The sequence below is a fragment of the Mytilus trossulus genome, chromosome 7 (assembly GCF_036588685.1).
Source record: "Mytilus trossulus isolate FHL-02 chromosome 7, PNRI_Mtr1.1.1.hap1, whole genome shotgun sequence".
In the NCBI taxonomy this organism is placed as follows: Eukaryota; Metazoa; Mollusca; class Bivalvia; order Mytilida; family Mytilidae; genus Mytilus; species Mytilus trossulus.
Window position 1 is genome coordinate 10,855,248 of NC_086379.1, and position 22,234 is coordinate 10,877,481.

Here is a 22,234-nt window from a genome sequence, read left to right on the forward strand (position 1 = left end):
TAGCATGTTATGTTCATATGAACCTTAAAATGTTTCTTTTTGCAGTTTGCTTTATAGAATTATTTAACATTTAACGATTTTCATTCATAAAAATGGTGCAATATGTACAACATGTTTAAAGGCCTGTTTATCTTCATGGTAGACTTTGATATATTTATTATATACTATAAAAATAATATGCTTCATGTTTCGTATGAAACACACATAAATGCTCAAATTAAAACGTTTGGATATTGGTTACGAATTACTAATACAACGCGAAATCACTCAAATCAAGAATACCGCCTATCTATCTTAGTCAAGTAAATATGATACGTTCTAACTGATCTTTGAAATATAAAAAACCATCATGTGACATATTGTAAGAAAAAGTAAAAATATTGTGCATCAATCGAGATAGTAAAGCGTCATAAATTATCTAAAATCAATAATTATTGATAGAGTGACGAACAGACTGACAAAGTCAAACAGCTGTTACTGACTGTCTTAACAATGATTTAGTATTTTGTTTTCCGTCAAATAATTGCTAATGGATAAATAAAATTCAAATCTATTCAAAAGATTTCAAAATCATTCGATGCATCCTTTATCATTAAAGTGAAAAAATATGGAAAAAATCTTTAATGTTACTTTGATTTGATTTTAGTAAAACATATTACATATATTCGATATAAAAGTACTCATATATACAATGATTTATATGTTATGGAGTCAGCAGATTTGATCAAAATCAATATTTTTATAAATTTTTAATCAAAGAAGCTACTTGATAGGAATATTTCATTTCTAAATACTACATGAAAGCCTGTAGATTTGAAAAGAAATACTCCTTTTGACATTCTACCTTGGGCAATATATGGACGTTAGAAAGTTCTCGCACAACCTTTTGGAAATGTTGGAACTTTCCAACTGTTTTGATTCGATTCTCGACCACTGTTGAGTCTTGTAGACGAAAGGAGTATGACATCATAAAGCTTGTATCTTTGATGGAGTTTTGTTTACCCTCAACTGTTCAATTATTCATGAAAATGAGATAAACGGTATTAGGATATGCACTTTGCAACGCTGTTCACGGAAGGAAATGTAATATGTGCAGCCAAATAAATCACATAATTTGTTGAGATATAAAATTTATTATCAAAATTAATTAAAAAATGGATATTAAACACTTAAATGCATGACGTTACTTCAATTTCTTCTTAATTATTCAATTATTCAAGAAAGAGAAATACATGTATACATAATCAAAAATTGTTGAATGATAGTGGTATATCACCTTATTCAGAAGAAATATGATGTTCAAATTTAACTTCTCATATCATATACAGCAATATTGATAAAAAACATGACTATATCTTAGAATAGAAATTGATGTTAAAATGGATGCTAATTATTGTTATTGGTTATATATAGATTGCAAAAAAGGGGAATTTCTTTTTTTCCCCTTTACTTTGTACATCGAAATAATGAAAGATTTCTTGAACTGCAAATATATCGGGTTTCCCTATATTTCTTTTATAGAACATATTTTGGAAAAGTTACATATCCTTGCAAAACTAACAATTCCTTTATTCGTACTTTCCTTCAATTTGGAAAAATATTTCCAAGCAAGATCATTTGAAAGCAAATAAATAGTAAGTTCTTAATTTTGTATTAAAATTTGAATAAAAAAACAACAACAAGCAAACTACTAATAAAACAAACAAACAATACAAGATGGCGGCCTCCATAGGTGGTCGTTATAAACATTGCCTATCTTCTTTAATTATTGTAGTCATCCTTTGCCATCTTATGTGATATTAAAACTAAATATACTCATACGTAATTTTACTTAAATAAGCTTATATTAATCCATAATATAAGCCTTATCTATGTTACGTATATCGAAATTTATCTTTTATTAGGGATGAGCAAGAAGGGAGAACTTGACATGACCATTCTGGACTCTCAGAAACCAGCAAAATATTACACAGAAGAAAATCAGTATGTATTATATGATTATCTGAACACGCAGCAAGTTGTGGAACAAACGGATATGCTTCAGGGTATATCTACGGATAGCAAATTGTTAATCTTGATGAGGTGTACAAATTAATCTTAATTCTGTTTGTCATATGCTGTTTGTAAAGGAACTGACAACCTTAATTGGTATTGTACATGTATCAGCATAGATACAAGGAATGCGATATGAAATACCAGCTATGACTGATATGGATGTAATCGTCGGCGATGAAAAGGGTCATTTCTTTAAATAAGAATTTTGAACATAAACTAACAGAATCATAATCATTCTACCGTTAGGCGCAAGGTTCCATACACTGTTCAAAGGTAGCAAAAAAAAAAGAAGGTTTGTATGCGCTAATCAAAGTCATTCAAAATTCCCCATTATTTTTCAAAGTGTTTCAAAAATGGCATATTTTTTCGTACAATTATTAGTTTGTTCACCCTCATGATTTCTTTCCACTCTCCTTAGATGTTTATCGCCATTAATGCATTGTTTAATTTTAATATTAGACTTGCACTGAACTCTTGAGAGGCGAACAACAGTGCTTTTCAAATTCTTTGAAACTGAGACTTGCGAAAGAGGCACGATGTTTTCCCTCTTAATCTAACTGTTATAGACACATTGCAAATACATTTTTATGGTACTTTTGATTGTCCTCCCTTCTTTCCGCAAACAATTTCTGTTTAATTTCACAAAAAATTATCAATTGATTTAATACTTTCAAAACTGTGTGTTCCAAATTATTTTGGTTTTTTTTATATCTGAAATGACGAATAAGTTTTCCCTATTCACAGACATTTTCAATATATATCAATATTTTGTGACATTGGAACTGTGGAAATGGACAGGTTTACGTGTTTACTCTGTTTCTTCTTTTGTTTTATAAATATTTATAGAGTGTATATGTGTGTGTATTCATATGATGTACAATTTTCACATACATGTATATATAAAAATAACTATGACATCCACTTCACAAAACTCACTTGAAAATTTTCCAAATTTATATATTACATTACTTCCCTCTTCATGATATCAGCAGTGAAATAAATTTTGACGACATGAATTATGCAAGTCTAGGGTAAGACGCATATATAATTAATCTGTCAGTTTGTTTGAATTAGTCATTTGCAGTTAAACATGCAGCATGAAAAATAAGTTACAAATGAATAGTCCATAATCTCATTCGATCACGTCGAAATCATATTTTCTTATGCAAGTGAAAAATTGGGCAATATGGCGTTTTAATTTCCATCTAAGTTTTTGTACATATAACATGTTTTTATTAATTTTCGACAATGTAATGTATTGATAAAAATATATAAATGTTTGATGTAAATAAAGTAAGATTGACCAGACGTGTACTTGAATCAATGAACAGTACCACGTTGAGATTCCAACGCAGAACCAGATATTTAATTTTGCTAATCTCAGTGTTCACAAGGTGTAACTTGTAAACCTTCTTTCATTTGAAAAAAGTAAAAACACAAAAATACTGAACTCCGAGGAAAATTCAAAAAGGAAAGTCCAAAATAAAAAGGCAAAATCAAAAGTCCAAACATATCAAACGAATGGATAACAACTGTCATATTCCTGACTTGGTACTTGAAACGGTCGTTTTGATCTGAACAACTCTTCAAAGACTGAACAATAAATTTAAAGTTATTTCAAACTTTCAGCTCATTTTCAGACTTATCAACTGTGGTAAATTCATTAGTCCAGACAATATGCGTTCCGACTGCTCAATAGTTGCTTTAACATATATTTTTTAATAAACTAGGTTTAATCAATATTTTTATACATAAGGAAATGCTTGTACCAAGTCAGGAATATGACAGTTATTTTCCATTCGCCTGAAGAGCTTGAGCTGTTGATTTTGCCATTTACAAAACGACTGTTTGTTTTGAATTTTCTATGGACTTGTAATGCCAACAACATACTGATTGTCTGAAAAACTACTGAAGAGTACTGAAATGACTACAATCAAGTTGTCATCACAGTACTGAATCTATTGCATTGAATAAGTTCGAAAAATTGACTGAAAGACTGACCATGACCGATTCAGACTAACATTCATTTACTTCAAGCAGATGCATTACACTGAATCTTCATAAAGTATAGAGATTACAGTTAAATTCATAATCGTTACGTTAGTTTTAGTCTCGAAATAAGAGATAACTTCTCATGGTACGAAGTTTTGTAATCTTTGCTTTCTTCGTGTTAATTTCAAATGTAAAAATGATGATACTACACTTGCAGAGCAAATGATGACAAGGAGAAGATACTACACGATGAACCAGAGGTACTGAGTAAACCACGTATCTTCTTGCTCAATCTCTCTTGGTATGGGCTGAGTTTGATGTTTCTTCTCTTATCTGTGGAAGGTATGTAGAATGATATTGAACTCATTTTTAATAACCGGATTTTTGTGACAAAAATGTCGGTTATTGATTTGGGGATGCTCGGCGGTCGGTCGGTCGGTCGGTCGGTCGGGCAGCAATCAAATGTTGTCCGTGCATTAACTCATGAACCATTCAACCAAAGCTTTTCAAATTTTAATATGTTGTTACTGGTGACAAAAAAGAAGTCAAGTTCAATAACGACGATTTTGACTTTTACCGTTCAGGAGTTATGGTTCTTGAAAGATCGTAAAATGGTGTTTCCATTCACGTTGTTGCATTTACTCACGAACCATTCAATCTAAGCTTTTCAAATTTTAATATGTTGATACTGATGACAAAATAGAGGTCAAATTTGATATTGACAATTTTCACTTTCACCAATCATCAGTAATGGTTCTTGTGATATTGCCAGGACACAAATAAATGCTAATTAATCCGGTTTGCTGTCGTTGTGACAGCCTCTTGTTCGTTAACGTACTAGATGCTCATTTTGATAAAAAAAAAATATATATCTACGTTGTTGTTCAACCCCAATATATATGGAACGAGATTACATTGCAAAACGTTGGGAGCCACAAACAATTATAAAATAACAACAAGTAAAGTCAATATAAATAACAAGATGTGGTGTGGTATGATTGCAAATTAGACAACTTTTCACCATGAATCAAAATGGCACAGAATCTAACAGCTATAGGTCACCGCAGGGGGATTCAACCAGGAGTAAAACGCTGACTGCATATTCAGCTCTAAAAGGTCTCGAAAATTAACTGTCTAATCTATGTACAAAATAGTGAAAGAACAAAATATCTGATACACAGCAATTAATTACAACCACTGAATTACAGGCTCATGATTTAGGACAGGTACATACAGAATATGGCTACTGTGATTTGAGATTATAAATTGAAATATAAATCTAGTGAATAAAAATGTCTGATACATTTACGTGTATATTGATAAAATCTTCCGCATTACCAACTTTAACACTCTTATCTACACATATATGTTTTATAATACTTAAAAAATGACAACTTCAAAAAGAAAGATTAGGAAAAAACAGGAAGAAATTTACGCTTTTCCTATCGGATCAATCCAAAAATGCACAATAGTAGTATGTGTTCATTGTTTCAAACTCTTGTCTTATGTTTAACTTCCTCTATATGTGTTTTTCCGGGTAGAAAAAAAATGTACTGCTTGGATGCTGTGTTTGTGAAGTATGATCCATATTGCGTCCTTAGGTATAATAATATTTCAAAATATCATTGTATTCATTAATATAGTATCGATTAATTACGTCTTGACGTGTAATACTTACATAGTATACCTAATGAGAGCCAACAATAGTTTACCTTTTAACCTTTTTGATTCGAGCGTCACTGATGAGTCTTTTGCAAACAAATGCCTACTGACGAACACAAATATGAGCCGCCAGGTATTATTGATGATTTAAACAAAACATTTTGAATAAAAATAATATCCTGGTAATGATAGTTTAATGATGCGATAGTTTGCAAATGATAAAACGTTTTAAATGATCTAAAATGCAGTACGAAATTAAAAAAGTAATATAAAAATCTATCTTATTCAAGTTTTTATATATTTTTTAAACACCAACTTCAGTTGTGCCAGCTCAAGTCCATGCTTTGGTCGGAGATGCTGCGAAAGGGCGTTGGTTAGGAGGAATGATTGCAGGTGGCGCAGGTCAGTAGATCAATTACAAATAATTCGATCTTAATCTATTTAAACCAACAAGTTTACAAATTATTCATTACTGAACATGCTTTTGACGTTTTAATTTGTTTTGTGAATATTACATGCAATAAAAGAACATATGGCGCTTTCACTCTCCCTTTTAACCTTAAACATCTTAATCTGTAAATTGTACTTACATAACTCTTAGAATTGATTTTCTTTACGTGAATAAAACACATTATAATTGGCATTTTGCATTAATACTTTATAATATTAGAAGCAAATGTAGTTTTTATTGTTGAAAACATCTAAACATGCTTAATAAAACATAAATTTGTTCAAAATCAGTCGATAAAATGATTTATATTGTAACGATTTTTTCTTTGGTTATTCCTTTTTTACTAAGACAAAAGAAAAGCATGTTGAAAGTAGAAAGCACGATAGTGATCATTTTAAAATGACAATGCACCCATGATTAGACGAACTTAAACATGTAACTGATTTATATATATATAACAATAACAAATAATTACTTATTTTTTGAACTTTTGACAACTTCAGCTGTAACGTTTTTCCTCAGTCCTTGTATTGGTATGGCCAGTGACAGACTAACGTTACAGATTGGTAAAAGACGTCCAATTATGATCTTTGGTACTACAGGTTTATGGTAAGTTTGTATTACACGTTATATATTAGCTGTATTATAATAAAATCATAACATATACTGTTGATGCTGTAGATTCAAGTTGGTCTGATTTAAGCATGCTGGACGTGGTAAGCAGGTGGTCGTAGTTAAGGACAGTTGGTGCCTCTACATGTTAATTGTTTTCGTTAAGTTTGGACAATTGAGATCTTGAAATATTGTTCAAATACCTGTCTATTGTCAAAGAATTTCTGGTGACCTGTCAGACAAAACGTCTTTTGACGATTTTTAAGGTGTTCTGATTGAACTGTGGCCCACATCTATTTTGTAACATCTAAATGATCTTCAATTTCGTACTTTAATTTGTATTTTTTTTTAACTTTTCGATGAGTCTTTTATAAACGAAGCGTGCGTCTGGCGTACAACATTGCAAAGAAAAATCACAAAAATACCGAACTCGGAGGAAAATTCAAAACGGAAAGTCTCTAATCAAATGGAAAAATCAAATGATAAAACAGATGGACAACAACTGTCATATTCCTGACTTGGTACAGAGTATGGCATCTATGATCAGTTTATTTGATTCTTAAAGGTCATGCATAAAATATTACATGCATATTCAAACCTGATCAAGTTAAGCAAGACTTTAGTAAATCAATAGACAATGAAATTGTATAATGATAAACATGTACAACCAGGATGTACTATGTATGTTAGAGAACAATGACTGTAAGCACTCAAATAACACACCCTTGTGATATAAAGATGTGGTGTAAAGATTCGTCAACCGTAATATTTAAATGAATTTATTTTGGGAAAAATGAATAGCATATGTGTTAACAGGTTTAACCTTTTACCATATATTTTAATCATTGTAAATATATTGGGGTATTTTTTCTCAGAACTTGTTAAAAATATCATAATAAAACCAAAATTAAAAAGGCGGATTTAGAAACTCAATTTGTTGAATTGTTATGAGAAAACTAGGAAAATTATAATTTTTTGTAGTAGATATAGTATTTGTTAAGAAAGTCCCTATGTCTCTCCTGTCTTTCTTATATCTGAACATCTTATATATCTTTGTAAGTAGAAACATGTTTATCATGATCTGTTCGTGTCTTTGATTTGATGAATTTGTGTTTCTCAACTCATCATATGAGTCATAGTTTCGTCTAGAACTTTAATGGCTTATATCATACACTGTACTGCTTATAAAGTATTTTGTTTAACCCTATTACAGTATTGGTCTAATTGGAATGGCATTGAGTGCATCTCATATCAAAATATCGTAAGTATTTATTTCTATTTGAAATTATTCTATATAACAAAGTTATTAGCAGTTTAAAAAGTTGAACAAAACGCCAAACACAAGATTATATGTAGCATCTGTTACTCTCCCTTTATAGATTTGTATTTTCTAGAAATTAGGTAATATGACGTATAGTCGATCACAGTATTATTTTTCATTATATAAATTTTTGTATAAATATTTTAATGTAATTTGACGTTTCCTTAAGCTTTGTACAAACTTAACATATGAGTATCGTTTTACTTTCAGTCGTGGCACAAACTCAACATTAGTAAATGGAACTGTGAGTATGATTCGTCAGAAAATTTGTAAAAATTCTGATGTGTTTAATACCAGTTCTGACTTGTATTAAAATAAAAAAAACATTGTTTTAAACACACAAGTTAATACTGATAAGAATTTATTAGAATGAGCATAAAACACAACTCTGACGTCAATGTCGTCACGTTGACGTCCAGGTGACAGAACACACAAACAGTGCTCTTTCTTTGATCCAGGTTTTGTACTTTACAGGATTTTGTGTCGTATATGACAAGATCCCTTATTTTCTGTTTATTGAGCCTGATATCTGTAATTTTGCTCTTTTATTATTTTTTGATACCTCAAATGAGTAAGTTCAGAGACAGTTTATGTCTCTAAAAAGATGAAATCGACCTTTCTGATCATATAGTTTAATGAAAATTAACGAGAATTAGTGATTGAAAACACAATTTATCTGAATTTTTTTATATAACAGTGCATTGTTCGTTATTGACCGTCCAGTGAAAAATTCTAAAATAATGATTATGATCGGCAATGATTAAAATATCAACAGAGTTCAAACGACGATGATGAAAGACAGCTAATAATGAGAAAAACACCGTATTATATATAAAGTCAGGTATAAAGGCCTCCACATGAAAAATGTGAAAAAAATCAAATTAACGACCTTATTTATACAATACAATATATGACAGACATGAATAATTATATGAACAATGTACAACATAATCTAGTTCAACATCTTTCTTCAAGGTTGTGGGCTCGATATTTCATATACAGAAATTATTTTAACTAATACGTGTTCGTGGTATTAATAAAAGAACATTAAAAAAGTTCACAATATGTTTTAAACTTTTTATAACAAAATAATATATTAAACAAATTCTATTGTCGAATTTTTAATGAATAACTATTGTGGGGAATATATGCTTGTTTTTCGTCGTCGCTTATTACATGCATTACATTACTTTATATACCTTCACACATTTTATTTTATCTTATATTTTATGATTGTAACGAAAAGATCATCAAAATCCGAATTACCACACAATTACATTGTTTCCTAAATACCTACTATAATTACTGTACCGTATATTTAAAAAAAATCAAGCAAAATAATGTTCCCTGTGTCTCTACAAAACGTACAGTATAACATTCCTAATTATTATTTGTACATGTACACCATACAAGTTTTTTTCTAATATATATTAACAGTGTTACAGGGATTTAGTGGAACACAGATGTAAACCATACTACAATGGCACAACAAATTTGCACACTCACCGCATACATAATGGAAATCCAAGTTCTTTGCTGGTATCAGGGTCCGGAAATGCTGTAGATTTAGACCCAGAGCCACCTGGAGATCTAGGTATATAGCTACTATAAACTTAATTATGATGGTCAATTAAGTTCACTTATACTATAAACTTTTGATACCCACTTGCTATTTGCATAATGACAGAATTTAAGAACCATTTCTCACTGAAATCTATCTGAATTATAATCATGTGTCAAAACTCTCCTTACAATACTCCATTATACTTCCCGCTCTTTTAAATATAACATCAGCCAATTAAATGATAAATCCAGAGGATCAAAAATGCCTTTTAGATGGAGACTTCAACGGAATGTTTTCAGATCCCTATAATGATATTAACAGTACCAATTTTATAATGAACAATTATAAACTGTATAACTATTCAGATTGCACAAAGACGAACATCTATTCTCTTTAAATAGTTTATGTGTTATTTTTCAGCATTATATATAATTTTCTACTTACTGGTGACAGCCATGTTTGCAACAATAAACGTTCCTTACAATGCACTGATAGCTGACAAATCAAATTCATCACAGAGAGGTTCGTAGATAGGTTAAAACTTCAATAATTTAATTCTTTTTCTTGTTGTTTGACTGAACTAATTGTAATTGTCCCTTTCTCTTCACCTTTTTATGGTCATCTTTCTTTGCCTGATAAACATATCTTGCACACTAGTAACTTAAAATCATCAAAACTGAGTCATAGCGCAGTTTTCAAAAGTTAAAGTACTGTTCAATTACTGTGGATTCGTTATTATTCGTTGGATACCAATTTTCGTGGCTTTCGTGGGTTCAGGTGAACCACGAATTCATATGTTCAACGCATTACAAATTTTCTTTACGCTTTGTACACAGAAATCGGCAAACCTTGAATTCAAATATCCACGAAAATGTGAGTTTTACTCAATTCACGAAAATTGATACCCACGAAAATAAATGAATTCACAGTAGTTGCGAAACGAAGATAAGTTTCAACTTGACTGCATCTGCAAAAAGGCCATTGCAGTTTTAAAAAATTTAAATACTTACTAATTAATTCAAAACCCAACAGTTTACTGCGGAATCAAACTATTTTTTTTCAGAAAAATTATGTTTAACTATTGAAATTTATAAAAAAAAAGTTCAAGTTCAATCACAATGTAAATAGCTAATATATATATATATATATATATATTTGAGGGGGAGGGGGGGGGGAGTTTCAAATACACAATTCATCAAAAAAAGATAATATCGAACATTAATTGCAGTCATTATAAAACAATACTGCTACATTGTTTTATTGATATATAACCCCTAGTTTTTGGTGGGGTTCGTGTTGTTTATTCTTTAGTTTTCTATGTTGTGTCATGTGTACTATTGTTTTTCTGTTTGTCTTTTTCATTTTTAGCCATGGCGTTGTCAGTTTGTTTTAGATTTACGAGTTTGACTGTCCTTTGGTATCTTTCGTCCCTCTTTTTGTATTGTTAGCAATATTATAATGCATTGTAGTGTAATAAAATTTATGACTTTGTCTGTAATTTGTCAATTTAAATATAATACTTAGGTATAAAGCAAAATGCCAAAAATATAATACTTCCTTTCAGCACATGTTATGTACCAGTTGAATTGAAGATAAAATAGGGAAAATAACAATGACATATTAATTATTATTTTGTAGTAAACATTAAAATGACGACAAAATATGAAAATAATATTAAAACACCATTACATCTAACAAAGTTACATATTTATACTAAAATACTAATGAACTGAAGGTACCAACAATTTTGGCCTCAAATTTCAAGTTCATCTACCGAAAGATTTTAGACACTGTTTAAACACTTAAGTGTCTATTTCAATTGATTTAGTAATTTAAAACGATCCGATTCAAGCTTAAATATGAAAAATCTATCAAATATGCAAAAAAAACGACACTTTTCAGATGATGTTTGTCAAAATGAAAGTGGCCGCATCCGTGTTCATCCTCAACCTTTATATATATTATGTATCATCATCGAATACAACTTACATTTAAATATTATGAATGAACACGAATGCGGCCACTTTCATTTAAGACAGAAACCGTCTAATATTTAATTAAAATGCTAAAATTGTGAAGATTTTAGTAATTTAGCATGACTTAATGATGCTAGTACCCGATACATGTGCATTGCATGGTTAAAAACAGCCCATATTTATGAAGCAGAAGCATTCTACTTTCCAATAAATAGCTTCAAGATTACATTTTTACAATTTTGTGAAACTGCAAAATTTTGGGGTCAAAAATGGGTTTTACTGAACCTACTCCTTTCCCTCACGTTATTAGCAATAAACCAACTCTACATGCATATGGGGTATACATTTCCCAACTCATTCAGTATTCAATAGCTAGCAGCTGCCACTCAGACTTTGTAAAACGACGTTACAAGTGTCGGCGCAGATAGTTAACAGGGTTAATTCAAAGAGCGTCTCGTATTTCTCTAAAACAGTTCTGCGGAAGATACCAAGAACTTGCTGAAAAACATACCGTATCAACTTAACAAAGAAAAATTGATAGTCTTGACGTATAGTTTCTAGGTTTTCCATTCCAATGCGATTTTGGTTTTGTCTTTTAATAAAGGTATTGCCGTTTTTAATTTTCTATTGAGTTCGGTATTTTTGTTATTTGACTTTTGTATCCCAACATCTATTATTATAGTAGATACGCAATTTAACATTAAGATACAATAATAGTAATAAGATACCAACAGTATCTGCTTACCCTTCTGCTTACCTTCAGGAGCACCTGAGATCACCCCTAGTTTTTGGTGGGGTTCGTGTTGTTTATTCTTTAGTTTTCTATGTTGTGTCATGTGTACTATTGTTTTTCTGTTTGTCTTTTTCATTTTTAGCCATGGCGTTGTCAGTTTGTTTTAGATTTACGAGTTTGACTGTCCCTTTGGTATCTTTCGTCCCTCTTTTACATTGTCGTTAATATTTAAAAGACGTTTAACTAAATAACAATAACATACCATTAATATTCATGTAATAGGAATAAAACAATTTCATAGAGAATAGAATATGGTATTTTAAAATTACATTTATATCAACCCGAGACACGAATTTAATCATAAGAGCTACGTAGAAGCATCATGAATAATTTGAGTTATATATGTGAGTTCAACTACTTATTTTAAAATTGTAAATAAATCAGTGTATGCTGTCAAAGAGATAATAGTTTTTTCTGTGCACACACCATTTAGAAGTTAGCAACTCATAACGCAGTTTTCTAATATAACATGTAAGCATATCAATGCAGAAAAATAGTTTACAAAAGAAAATTACAAGCACTTTTATGAGAATACTTCTACTCACATTTATGGAAACAAACTCACCATAGGTACTAGGATTGATATTTTGTATTTGCGCCAGACGTGCATTTCGTCTACAAAAGACACATCAGTAGCGGCGTTATCTCTCGTCTAAACAGTTTTTTGTTTCTTAATTATTACAAATTATGATTTTCAGAATACTTTTCAATTAAATTTTCCACTGTTTGTTAAAAAAGGAAGACATTTTTTAAAATACGTAAAAGACTAATTACATGACATTAGTTTTACATAAAAATGACTTGTAGAAAGGGATTTGAAACACAATTAATGTTGTAGTAAATATACCCCCATATATTTCCATAGATTACAGTTTGGTCAATTTGATTGGATGTAGGAAAAATATTATCTAATTAATAGATATAGTTACCGTTAGCGAAGAACAAAACAAAAGTTTGACGAAATAATCAACATAATAAATATGTTTTTATATTTTCAGGTTTTAATTCTGGTGTAATGGGTTGTATGATATTGTTAGGTAATGTTAGTGGAGCAGCCGTTGGGACGTGTTTTACAGTACGTATTCCTATTAATTCATATCATATAGTTTACAAATCTGTTACAATAAGAATCGTATTTGATTTCGGATTAGTATAACACTCATCCCCTGTATTATATTTGATTTATCCCGGAATTATATTAGAATTAGTGTAACTACGATACGATAATGGAATATGATGAAGGTATTTATTTGAAATAAAATTGTGTTTATTTATTTTCACAGGAAATTGGTGTTATAGGAGCTTATGCCACAGCCATATCAGTAGTTATAATCAGTGTATGTGTAACTGTTTTTACCACAACAGAAAATCCTGGAAAAGTAGTAAACGAACCAGTTGGTATGTGTTTTCTCTAAAAAGTGGAACCTCTTAAAAAACCAGTCCCACAATGTCATGAACATGTTGAAATGATCCATTCTCAATATTGATAACAGACAGATGTACATGTTGAGTTTAAGGGAGAGGGTATAATTATGCTCAATGTTTGTTACGTTTGACATTTGACATCCAAAAAATTAATAAAATCTTTCAAATAATATCCCTCAGTTGATCCTGAGACACAAGTATACGAGGAACTTACAATCTTTCCGAAGTATCTGAGTTCACCCCTTGTTCTTATGGGATTTGTGATGTTGCGAAACCATTTTTCGTGTTTGAATGACTTTTTGGGTCTTCTTGTGGTTTTTTCCCCATGTTGTTGTCTTGAAGTAGAATTTTGTTCTTCCTCGATATCCTTCCAAAAGTGATACAATGCATTATTCTAAATGTGTGACATATTTATGTAATTCATATTAAATAGTGTACTGTCGTATTATTTTTTTCCCCTCATTTATATTAAAATAGAACACATATGTGCAATATTGTTTTGTTCAATTTTACTTTGACTGAAAGGAAATTTTAGGGATTTCACATTATACACTTTAGTGCTATCTTGCTATTCCTAACATACATTTATTTATTTCAGGTTGTATTGCAATATTTTGTGGATTTTGGCAGCCACTTAAAGGTGAGTGAATCGTTTCATAAATACTAATTTTCTTTCCCTAAGCAAGATATAGGGAATGCAAAACACACAAACATCAATTTCAACTTATTCATTTTCAACAACATTTGTTCGTAGATTAATGCACACAGCAAGCAGTTTTATAAAGAGTTATATAAATTAAATTCTGAATAATAAATGGAATGCCCTGAGCTTCATATAAATTAGTTATAAGGTAAATAAAGTTTCTACGGTTGTCTAAAAAATACTAGTAGTCATTATCAATTAAATCTGGAAAGTATTGATCGCACGCTTATTATATTTATTTTTTCTCATTTCAGAACATGATTTTAGATGGGTTTTTATTACAAGATTTCTAATGCAGCAAGGTGTATCCACAGTTACAGGGTAAATATTCACCTTTATCCAATATTTTTGATGCACCATTCCTATGTTCATAACATTCCAATTTTAGAATCGACGGGGATATTCTATTATGTTATATCGTATAACATATTTACAAAACAATAAGGTAGAAAATATTAACCTAAAAAAAACCTACACATACACAATTATGCTACGACAAAGGAATCCAATGGTTAAAAAGTTGTTTAATGGGCAGATTTCAAACAACAGCGAGAAAATAAAAAAGAAAGAACCTCAAGGGAAAAAACTTTTTTGAAAGCAAATTCTATTTAATATGTCAACAGCTATTGTTCTATGTGGAATTTATTCAACATATGCAAAAGGAACTTTAACATACTTCTTGACATGCAATCAATAGTTGGATTAAATAAAGAGAAAATGGCCAATTGAAAGAACTCCACAACCAACAGTAGTCATTGTATTAGGTTTCTTACGCAAAAATGAACACAACCAGGTAAGATCAGCTGGTTATAAAAAACAAAAGGTAATACAAAAGGATCGTGTTTGTATATCTTTGGTTTATTTTATATCTATAGATTTCTGGAGTATTGGGTGTCAGATATGATACAGTTGCCTTTTTGTTGGAATGCTGCAAGGACAGTGGCTTTCATTTTACTGCCTTTATTGTTTTCAGCATCCGTTGGGTAAGTAACTTAGTAATAGTAAAAGTTCAATGATAAGTTAATATTGATATTAAAAGACCTCCGAACAAAAAGGGGTGTTCAGATTCCCGAGCCCGAAAGTTAAGCTTTTTGAAAATGCTCCTAAGTAATTGTAAAAAAAAATGCAAATAATCTATAAAATCGAGAATGGAAATGGGGAATCCGACCAAAATAGCCGAAACAGCCCAAAGGCCACCCATGGGTCTTCAACCTTAAAAAAAATGTGCATTTTTAAAGAAGAATTACTATGTTACTATGCATATAAGAGCCAGTCAGGATTTTGTGAAGAAAATTCAGTGTTTTGAATAATTCGTAAGTCAAAGAGAGATAATCAAAAGCATGAGTATAAATCATGAATACTTCCAATGTGTACATTGTTGGTTTGGGTCCTTCTTTTTCTTATATCCTTTCGATCTTTTGTTTCTTTTTTATTCTTTGAGATATACACCCCAGATAAAAATCATGTAAGAACATCAACATAATTCGTATCGTTTATATTTACAGATCAGTTATTATGGGAGTTGTTTCAGACAGAATTGGCAAACGAAAAATAATTGTGATAATAGCAGGTAAGAACATAAATTATATGTTTACGATTCACACGTTAGCACATACTGCCCTAAAAAAGAATCATATCAGTAGTAATTTTAAGTGTATGTGTTTCTGGTTTTACCACAACATAAAATCCTGAGAAAAAAAAAGCTTGATTTCAATATACCCGTTGAGTGTGTGAAAATGCAGTTTTTGTCGAACTTGATATTAAGTTATCTTTAGTTTTATTGATATGTTGTTAAATCGGTTTAAACATTAAGCACTAAAACCGCCCAAATTTCTTACATTTAGCAAGAAGCGTCGCATACTCACTGACTCAGTTACATAGGTTTCTTGTTCCGATTGTCAGACGAAACGTTTTCTTAAGACTTACTAGCCTCGTACAAGTTTTATAAGACATTGGGATACCAGTATTTTTCTTGAGCAACTATAACTTATCTATACTTCTGTAGTAGCGATTACATTTTGTCTAAATAATGTGCATTTTTAATATCTTGCTGTTCAAGTTAGTGGTCGTCCTGGTTGTAGTTTACTATGCAGGATTTTTCTGTTGTGTTTTGTGTTTCAAAATAGGGATTAGATTTGCAAAGGCGAAAATTTGGTGAACACGTTAAACATTTAAGTTATTAGACTCCACCACATCTCATTCTGAAATCTAGTCGACCGATCTCATCGTTTGTTATGCTGATTGTTATGACTCGACAGTTGATGTGATCCGTTGTATTTTAGTTATTCCTGTTATTTTTCAAATGGAATGTCACATTATGATAGGAGCCTCGGTGGCCTAGCTGTCTAACAAGTCGCTCCACTTTATTACTAGACTGTCGACCAACACTGAGGGTGTGAGTTCGAATCCCGCTCTGGGAAGGTGCACTCGACTCGATCTAAATTGTCTAGGATTATTAGTTTTGCTACCGAAGGTAGATAGTTCTTTCCAGCACACCCGCTTTCTTTATCAATAAAAAACTGACCGCCATGATAGTGTTGAAAATGGCGTTAAACACAAATTAATCAATCATTCAATTAATACAATAATGAGAGTAGGTTGGTTATCTTCAGTCATTGCTCTAAACATTAATATAACATTATTTTTGTTATTATTTTAAGTCGATATAACTAATACCTGTACGTCTTTCAGCTGTAATGATGAGTATAAGCTGCACGGCCCTCACATTTGTCAATGGTGAAAACGCCTTTTGGATGGCGTTTATTATAGCATTTTTCTTTGGTAAGTATATATATATATTTAATTACTGAAAAAGTTTCAGAGACTATAGAATTACAAATACCTTTTTAAGAATAGTTCCGTTGCTTGTCTGAAACTGTTCAATTGAACGTTCAAAGACATATAAAAAAGGTATGTGAGTATATGAATGGACGCATTTTCAAAAGAGATATCTCATATTTTGACCAAAGATTATTAAAATGAATACAATCTGATGAACCTTGGCATAAAGAAAATTCAATTCGCATATTGCTGATAACAAATCAAAGAACTCGAAGAAATCGTGCAAGATAGACCAATAAACAAAGAAAATGTGTTCAAGGTGATATGAACTCTGCAAGAGTTTAAATAACAACATACACCAAATTTCGTTGAGGTGCCGCTTATAGTATCCGAGAACCGAATCTAAACACGAAAAAGAAATCCTCACAACCGATCAATAAAGACCGTCCAATGAAGAGAGATCGAGGTTAGGTTAATGTAGACCTAAAAACATCACTGCCGGATAAGCACCCATATGCCTTCCATTATTTGAATATTTTCGTAGGCGAGACAAAAATGACCATGTTAACCACTATTTATTACATCTTAGATCGGAAATGTTAAAGATAAGTCATAAAAATAACATTGTTGCACCGATAATTACATTATTGTACAGTTACAGCAATATATGACTAACGCAATATTATTTTAAAGGAATGGGTTTGGGAACGTTCCAGTCGATTGACTTTGCATTAGTAATGGACGTTTTACCTGATGAAAAAGACAAAGCAAAAGACATAGCAGTATGGCACCAAGCTTTAGTCCTCCCAAATGCCATAGCAACACCAACTGGAGGAATTATTCTTGATTATTTTGAAAGTGTTGATTGTACATTAGGTTTAGGTTATATAATTTTATTTGCGGTGACTGCATTTTACTTTTTGTTGAGTGCTATTTTTGTCACAAAAATTAAACGAGCAAATTGATGTTACGAATACTTTTTAAAATTATGGAAATTCTACTTATAAAATTCGTGATTGTTGAAGATTATAACACAGCTGTTTCAAAAAATTATGCAATTATCAATTACAAAACACGGAGATGCATAAATTTGAAAGAGCAGATAGATATGATTTACATTCCATAGACATTTTTAATTGAGCACATTTCTGATAAAAATATCAATACATTTATTTTCATTATTTTATGGTTAAAACTTTTTGTTCACATAATTAAGAAAGAATTATGCATTGGCTGATAAGTGGACTGAGACATCAAGGTTACAATCATCATCATCAACAGCATCATCAGCACCATCATGACTGATTTCTTAAGAGTGAAAAATATTAATCGAGTTGTCTTTTCATTTTTTTAAAAAGAATTATGCTTTACATAGTGCAAGTAAGACTTATTTTAACGGTATTAAGTAAGAAGACATTTGAAGTAAAAGGTTAACATTTTTTTAGTGAAAATATTCATCATGATATCAGAGCTGGTATCAGTTGTCGAACAAAAGGCTTAGGTTTATTTCCTATTGAAAGGTTCTGGTAAACTCTTGTGATGCAACTATTGTAGTTTCAACTCTTAACAAAAGGAACCTGTATAATCAATCTATTCTAAAACAAAACATTATGAGTCGATCATGTGATGTCTTATAATATCAAATAGCATCAAGTGCAAGATGTGGTTGAATATAATTATAATCATAAACATTTTGTACAATTTCAAAAATGTCAAAATGTGATCCTGAAAACATGTAAGATTAGGTACACATATGAGTGTTTTATCAGTATGCAAAGTTCTGTTTGTCCAAGTACTCATGGAACTATACTTTTAAACCTTTGAGCCAAAAACATACTTGGTCAGAAACTAACACATGATAAGAAAGACTCCAACTACTGAAGGTTTACATACATACACTTTAAGTGTATTGTAAAATTACATTATGTGATATTGTTATTTTGTGTCTGTATTTGTGATACATATATATATTTTTATAGGTCACAATGTATATATCTAAATATAAACATGAAACGAAGTTTTATCTATAGTATTAATTAGTGTGAATCACTCAGGATATGATTGTTGTAAAGTTTAAACGTTATAATATCAGGTTAAATTATTAAAAATAAATGCAAAAAGAAAATATACATATTATATAATTGAAATTATTTTTCCAATGTAAAGTTAAGTCTATAAGATACATGCACATCATATTACTATACTGTACTGACCTTTTTAACTTTTTGGGATTCGAGCGTCACTGCATGATGAGTCTTTAATTTGTAGACGAAATGGGGGTCTGGTGTAAATACAAAATTTATTTCTGGTATCTATGATGAGTTTATGATCAACGAATTGAACATTGCATTTCATTGTTTTGTTTGCTTATCAGCAGGATCAGAAAGAAAAATAGTATTGTCTTTTTAAAATTTTATAAAAAAAACTTCACATATTCCTCCTTTCCCTCTATGGTAATATCTGATTGTGATTACAAGATAGCACAAATCAGTACTTCTGAATTTGAATATGTGCAACATTTGGTAATTTTAAGACTACTTTTTGAAAGGGCAATAATACTTATTCAATGTGAGAGCTTTGACTCTTCTTCCGAATGATTTTCTATTTGACATTTCTGGAAATTTTTTGATAATTTAAAAAGTAAACTAAGGAATTGTGATTACGCAGCTCACGCAAGCTAATTGGGTCATTGAAAAATCAAACATACTTTTGTATTAGCGAAAACGTTGCTACACTAAAAAAATATCGCTTGAAATAAAATTAAAAACAAATCATTTTAAGCTACACATTGGATATTTATTACTTATACTAAGATGCATATATAAAAAATCCTAACATTCTTTATTTAAGTCGAATAATAATTTTCCTATCATCTTTTTGTCTGGCAACTTCACCAAGCAATAGACATTTTATTTGTTCATTTATTTCCTGTTTCATGACTTTCATTTGGGTTACATCTTATCTTATAGCGACTTTATTTTCGATTGTCACACATCACACCTTAATGAAAATATACCAACTATATATTGCCTTAAATAAGTATACAGTTGAAATTTACAGTTTTTAAAGTGGCATCTAAATTTATTGTTACAATATAGTCTTACTGTTGAATATTGTTGAATATTTGTTTGTTATTGAATGTACAAAATAAAATCATGCCAATGGTTTTCTTGAATTTTAGTTAGTATGTGTTTTGGTTAATGAATACCTGTTTCTTCCGATACTTGAGTTTTTGACATAGCACTTTCATACAATCTTGTGTACTAAGATAAACTCAAGACAAAAGGCCAATGATGCGATTATATAATCCCCCGAAACTCCTGAAGACATAAACGTAATCGAACCCTTAAGAAGTGAAGATATCCTGAATGAAACACTACCAGTTGTAGTAATATAAGGCCATAGAAACTATACTTGGCGTATATTAAAGAAGAATGGTTTGGTTGTTGAAATCGTTTACACGTTTTTAGTCTTTGAAACTACTCATATACCGTTTTTGCTATAGTATCAAACTAATTATAATACTCAACACACGCTTTTACAGAAAATTTATTGAAACAGAATGCCATACAGCAAAGTATGAGATGTATATACATTGCTTCATTTAAAAACACAACAAAAAAAATGACATAGGGGTTTAGTACCAGTATACCATAATTGATATATATAAGTTGTAAGGCGTTAATCCTTCTAATCCGTCATTAATAAATAAGGAGATAAGTAAAAGGAAAAGGAAAAAGGAAATAATTTAAAGGTTTTATGGCTATATCATTGAATTTTTGTTTAACCACTGGTTATAAAAATCTAAGAGGTTTCATTGTTCTTATCCAGAAATACTCAATGGTTATTGAAAACCGCGGATATTTTCATTCAAAAAATGTTTTAACCATTTATTATTTGATGATGTTTTAAGGGAATTTTGTCTTTTTATAAAACAATTTATGTACATAAAACATTTTTAACCAGATTTTGGTGACAAAAAATGTCGGTCATTGATTCGGGGATGTACGGTCGGGAGGGCGGCAGCCAAATGTTGTCCGTGCATTTCTTCATGAACCGTTTAACCAAAGCTTTTAAAATTTTATTATGTTGTTACTGACAACACAATGGAGGTCAAGTTCAATAATGACGATTTTAACTTTTACGGTTCTGGAGTTATATTTCGTGAAAGATTGAAAAAGGGCATTTCCAGTCCTGTCGGTGCATTTACTCATGAACTGTTCACCCAAAGCTTTCAAAATTTTAATATGTTGTTACCGATGACAAAATGGAGGTCAATTGCAATACTGACGATTTTGACTTCTACCGTTCAGGAGTTATGATTTTTGAAAGATTGAAAAATGGTGTTTCAAGTTGAGTCCTTGTATTTATTCAAGAACCGTTCAACCAAAGCTTTGAAAATTCAAATATGTTGTTCACTGATGACAAAATTCAGGTCAAGTTCAATAATGGCGATTTTCACTTTTTCTGTTCAGAAGTTATGGTTCTTGTGATATTGAAAAATGCCAGGACACGAATAAATATGAGTAAATCCGGTTTGCTGTCGCTCTGGCAGCCTCTTGTTTTTAGTGTAACAAAGCTTACTTAATTCGTTTAATCTGTCCTTTATAGAGTAACGAACAATTCGGATGAAGAACAAATGTTCAAAGAGTAAAGAAGTGAAACCTTGTGAATTTATTTAAGATATAAGACACACATTCGTGTCGGACTAGTAAGTAAGAGAATTCACTAAATCAATTCAAATATGCATCGAATTCATAGTTTAATAGTTTACTTTACATGTTATACTAGTGTATAAAACTCGCTCAAACCAATTGAAACTTATACAACCCACGTAACGAAGCTATTCGGATGATTGAATGAAGCTTGAATTCTTCGTCATTGTGTGTTATCTGGTTG

At 30.6% G+C, this 22,234-nt stretch overlaps 1 protein-coding gene across 3 annotated transcripts in view; it reads left to right on the forward strand.

The window, feature by feature from the left end:
- Positions 1-20,501, forward strand: part of LOC134724624 (uncharacterized) — a 29,278-nt gene extending 8,777 nt beyond the window's left edge. For 2 of the 3 annotated variants that reach the window (XM_063587762.1, XM_063587763.1), the window contains exons 2-17: positions 1,905-1,983; positions 4,265-4,389; positions 6,031-6,111; positions 6,664-6,769; positions 7,986-8,033; positions 8,304-8,337; positions 9,531-9,687; positions 10,078-10,179; positions 13,425-13,501; positions 13,710-13,824; positions 14,450-14,491; positions 14,809-14,875; positions 15,430-15,537; positions 16,060-16,124; positions 17,246-17,335; positions 18,029-20,501. In XM_063587762.1, the coding sequence (XP_063443832.1) occupies positions 1,907-1,983; positions 4,265-4,389; positions 6,031-6,111; positions 6,664-6,769; positions 7,986-8,033; positions 8,304-8,337; positions 9,531-9,687; positions 10,078-10,179; positions 13,425-13,501; positions 13,710-13,824; positions 14,450-14,491; positions 14,809-14,875; positions 15,430-15,537; positions 16,060-16,124; positions 17,246-17,335; positions 18,029-18,300 (1,566 nt within the window). In that variant the 5' untranslated portion in view covers positions 1,905-1,906 and the 3' untranslated portion in view covers positions 18,301-20,501. Of the gene's footprint in view, positions 1-1,904; positions 1,984-3,013; positions 3,087-4,264; positions 4,390-6,030; positions 6,112-6,663; positions 6,770-7,985; positions 8,034-8,303; positions 8,338-9,530; positions 9,688-10,077; positions 10,180-13,424; positions 13,502-13,709; positions 13,825-14,449; positions 14,492-14,808; positions 14,876-15,429; positions 15,538-16,059; positions 16,125-17,245; positions 17,336-18,028 lie in introns of those variants that run through there. The other variant, XM_063587764.1, reaches the window with a different exon arrangement.
- Positions 20,502-22,234: the final 1,733 nt, after the last annotated feature.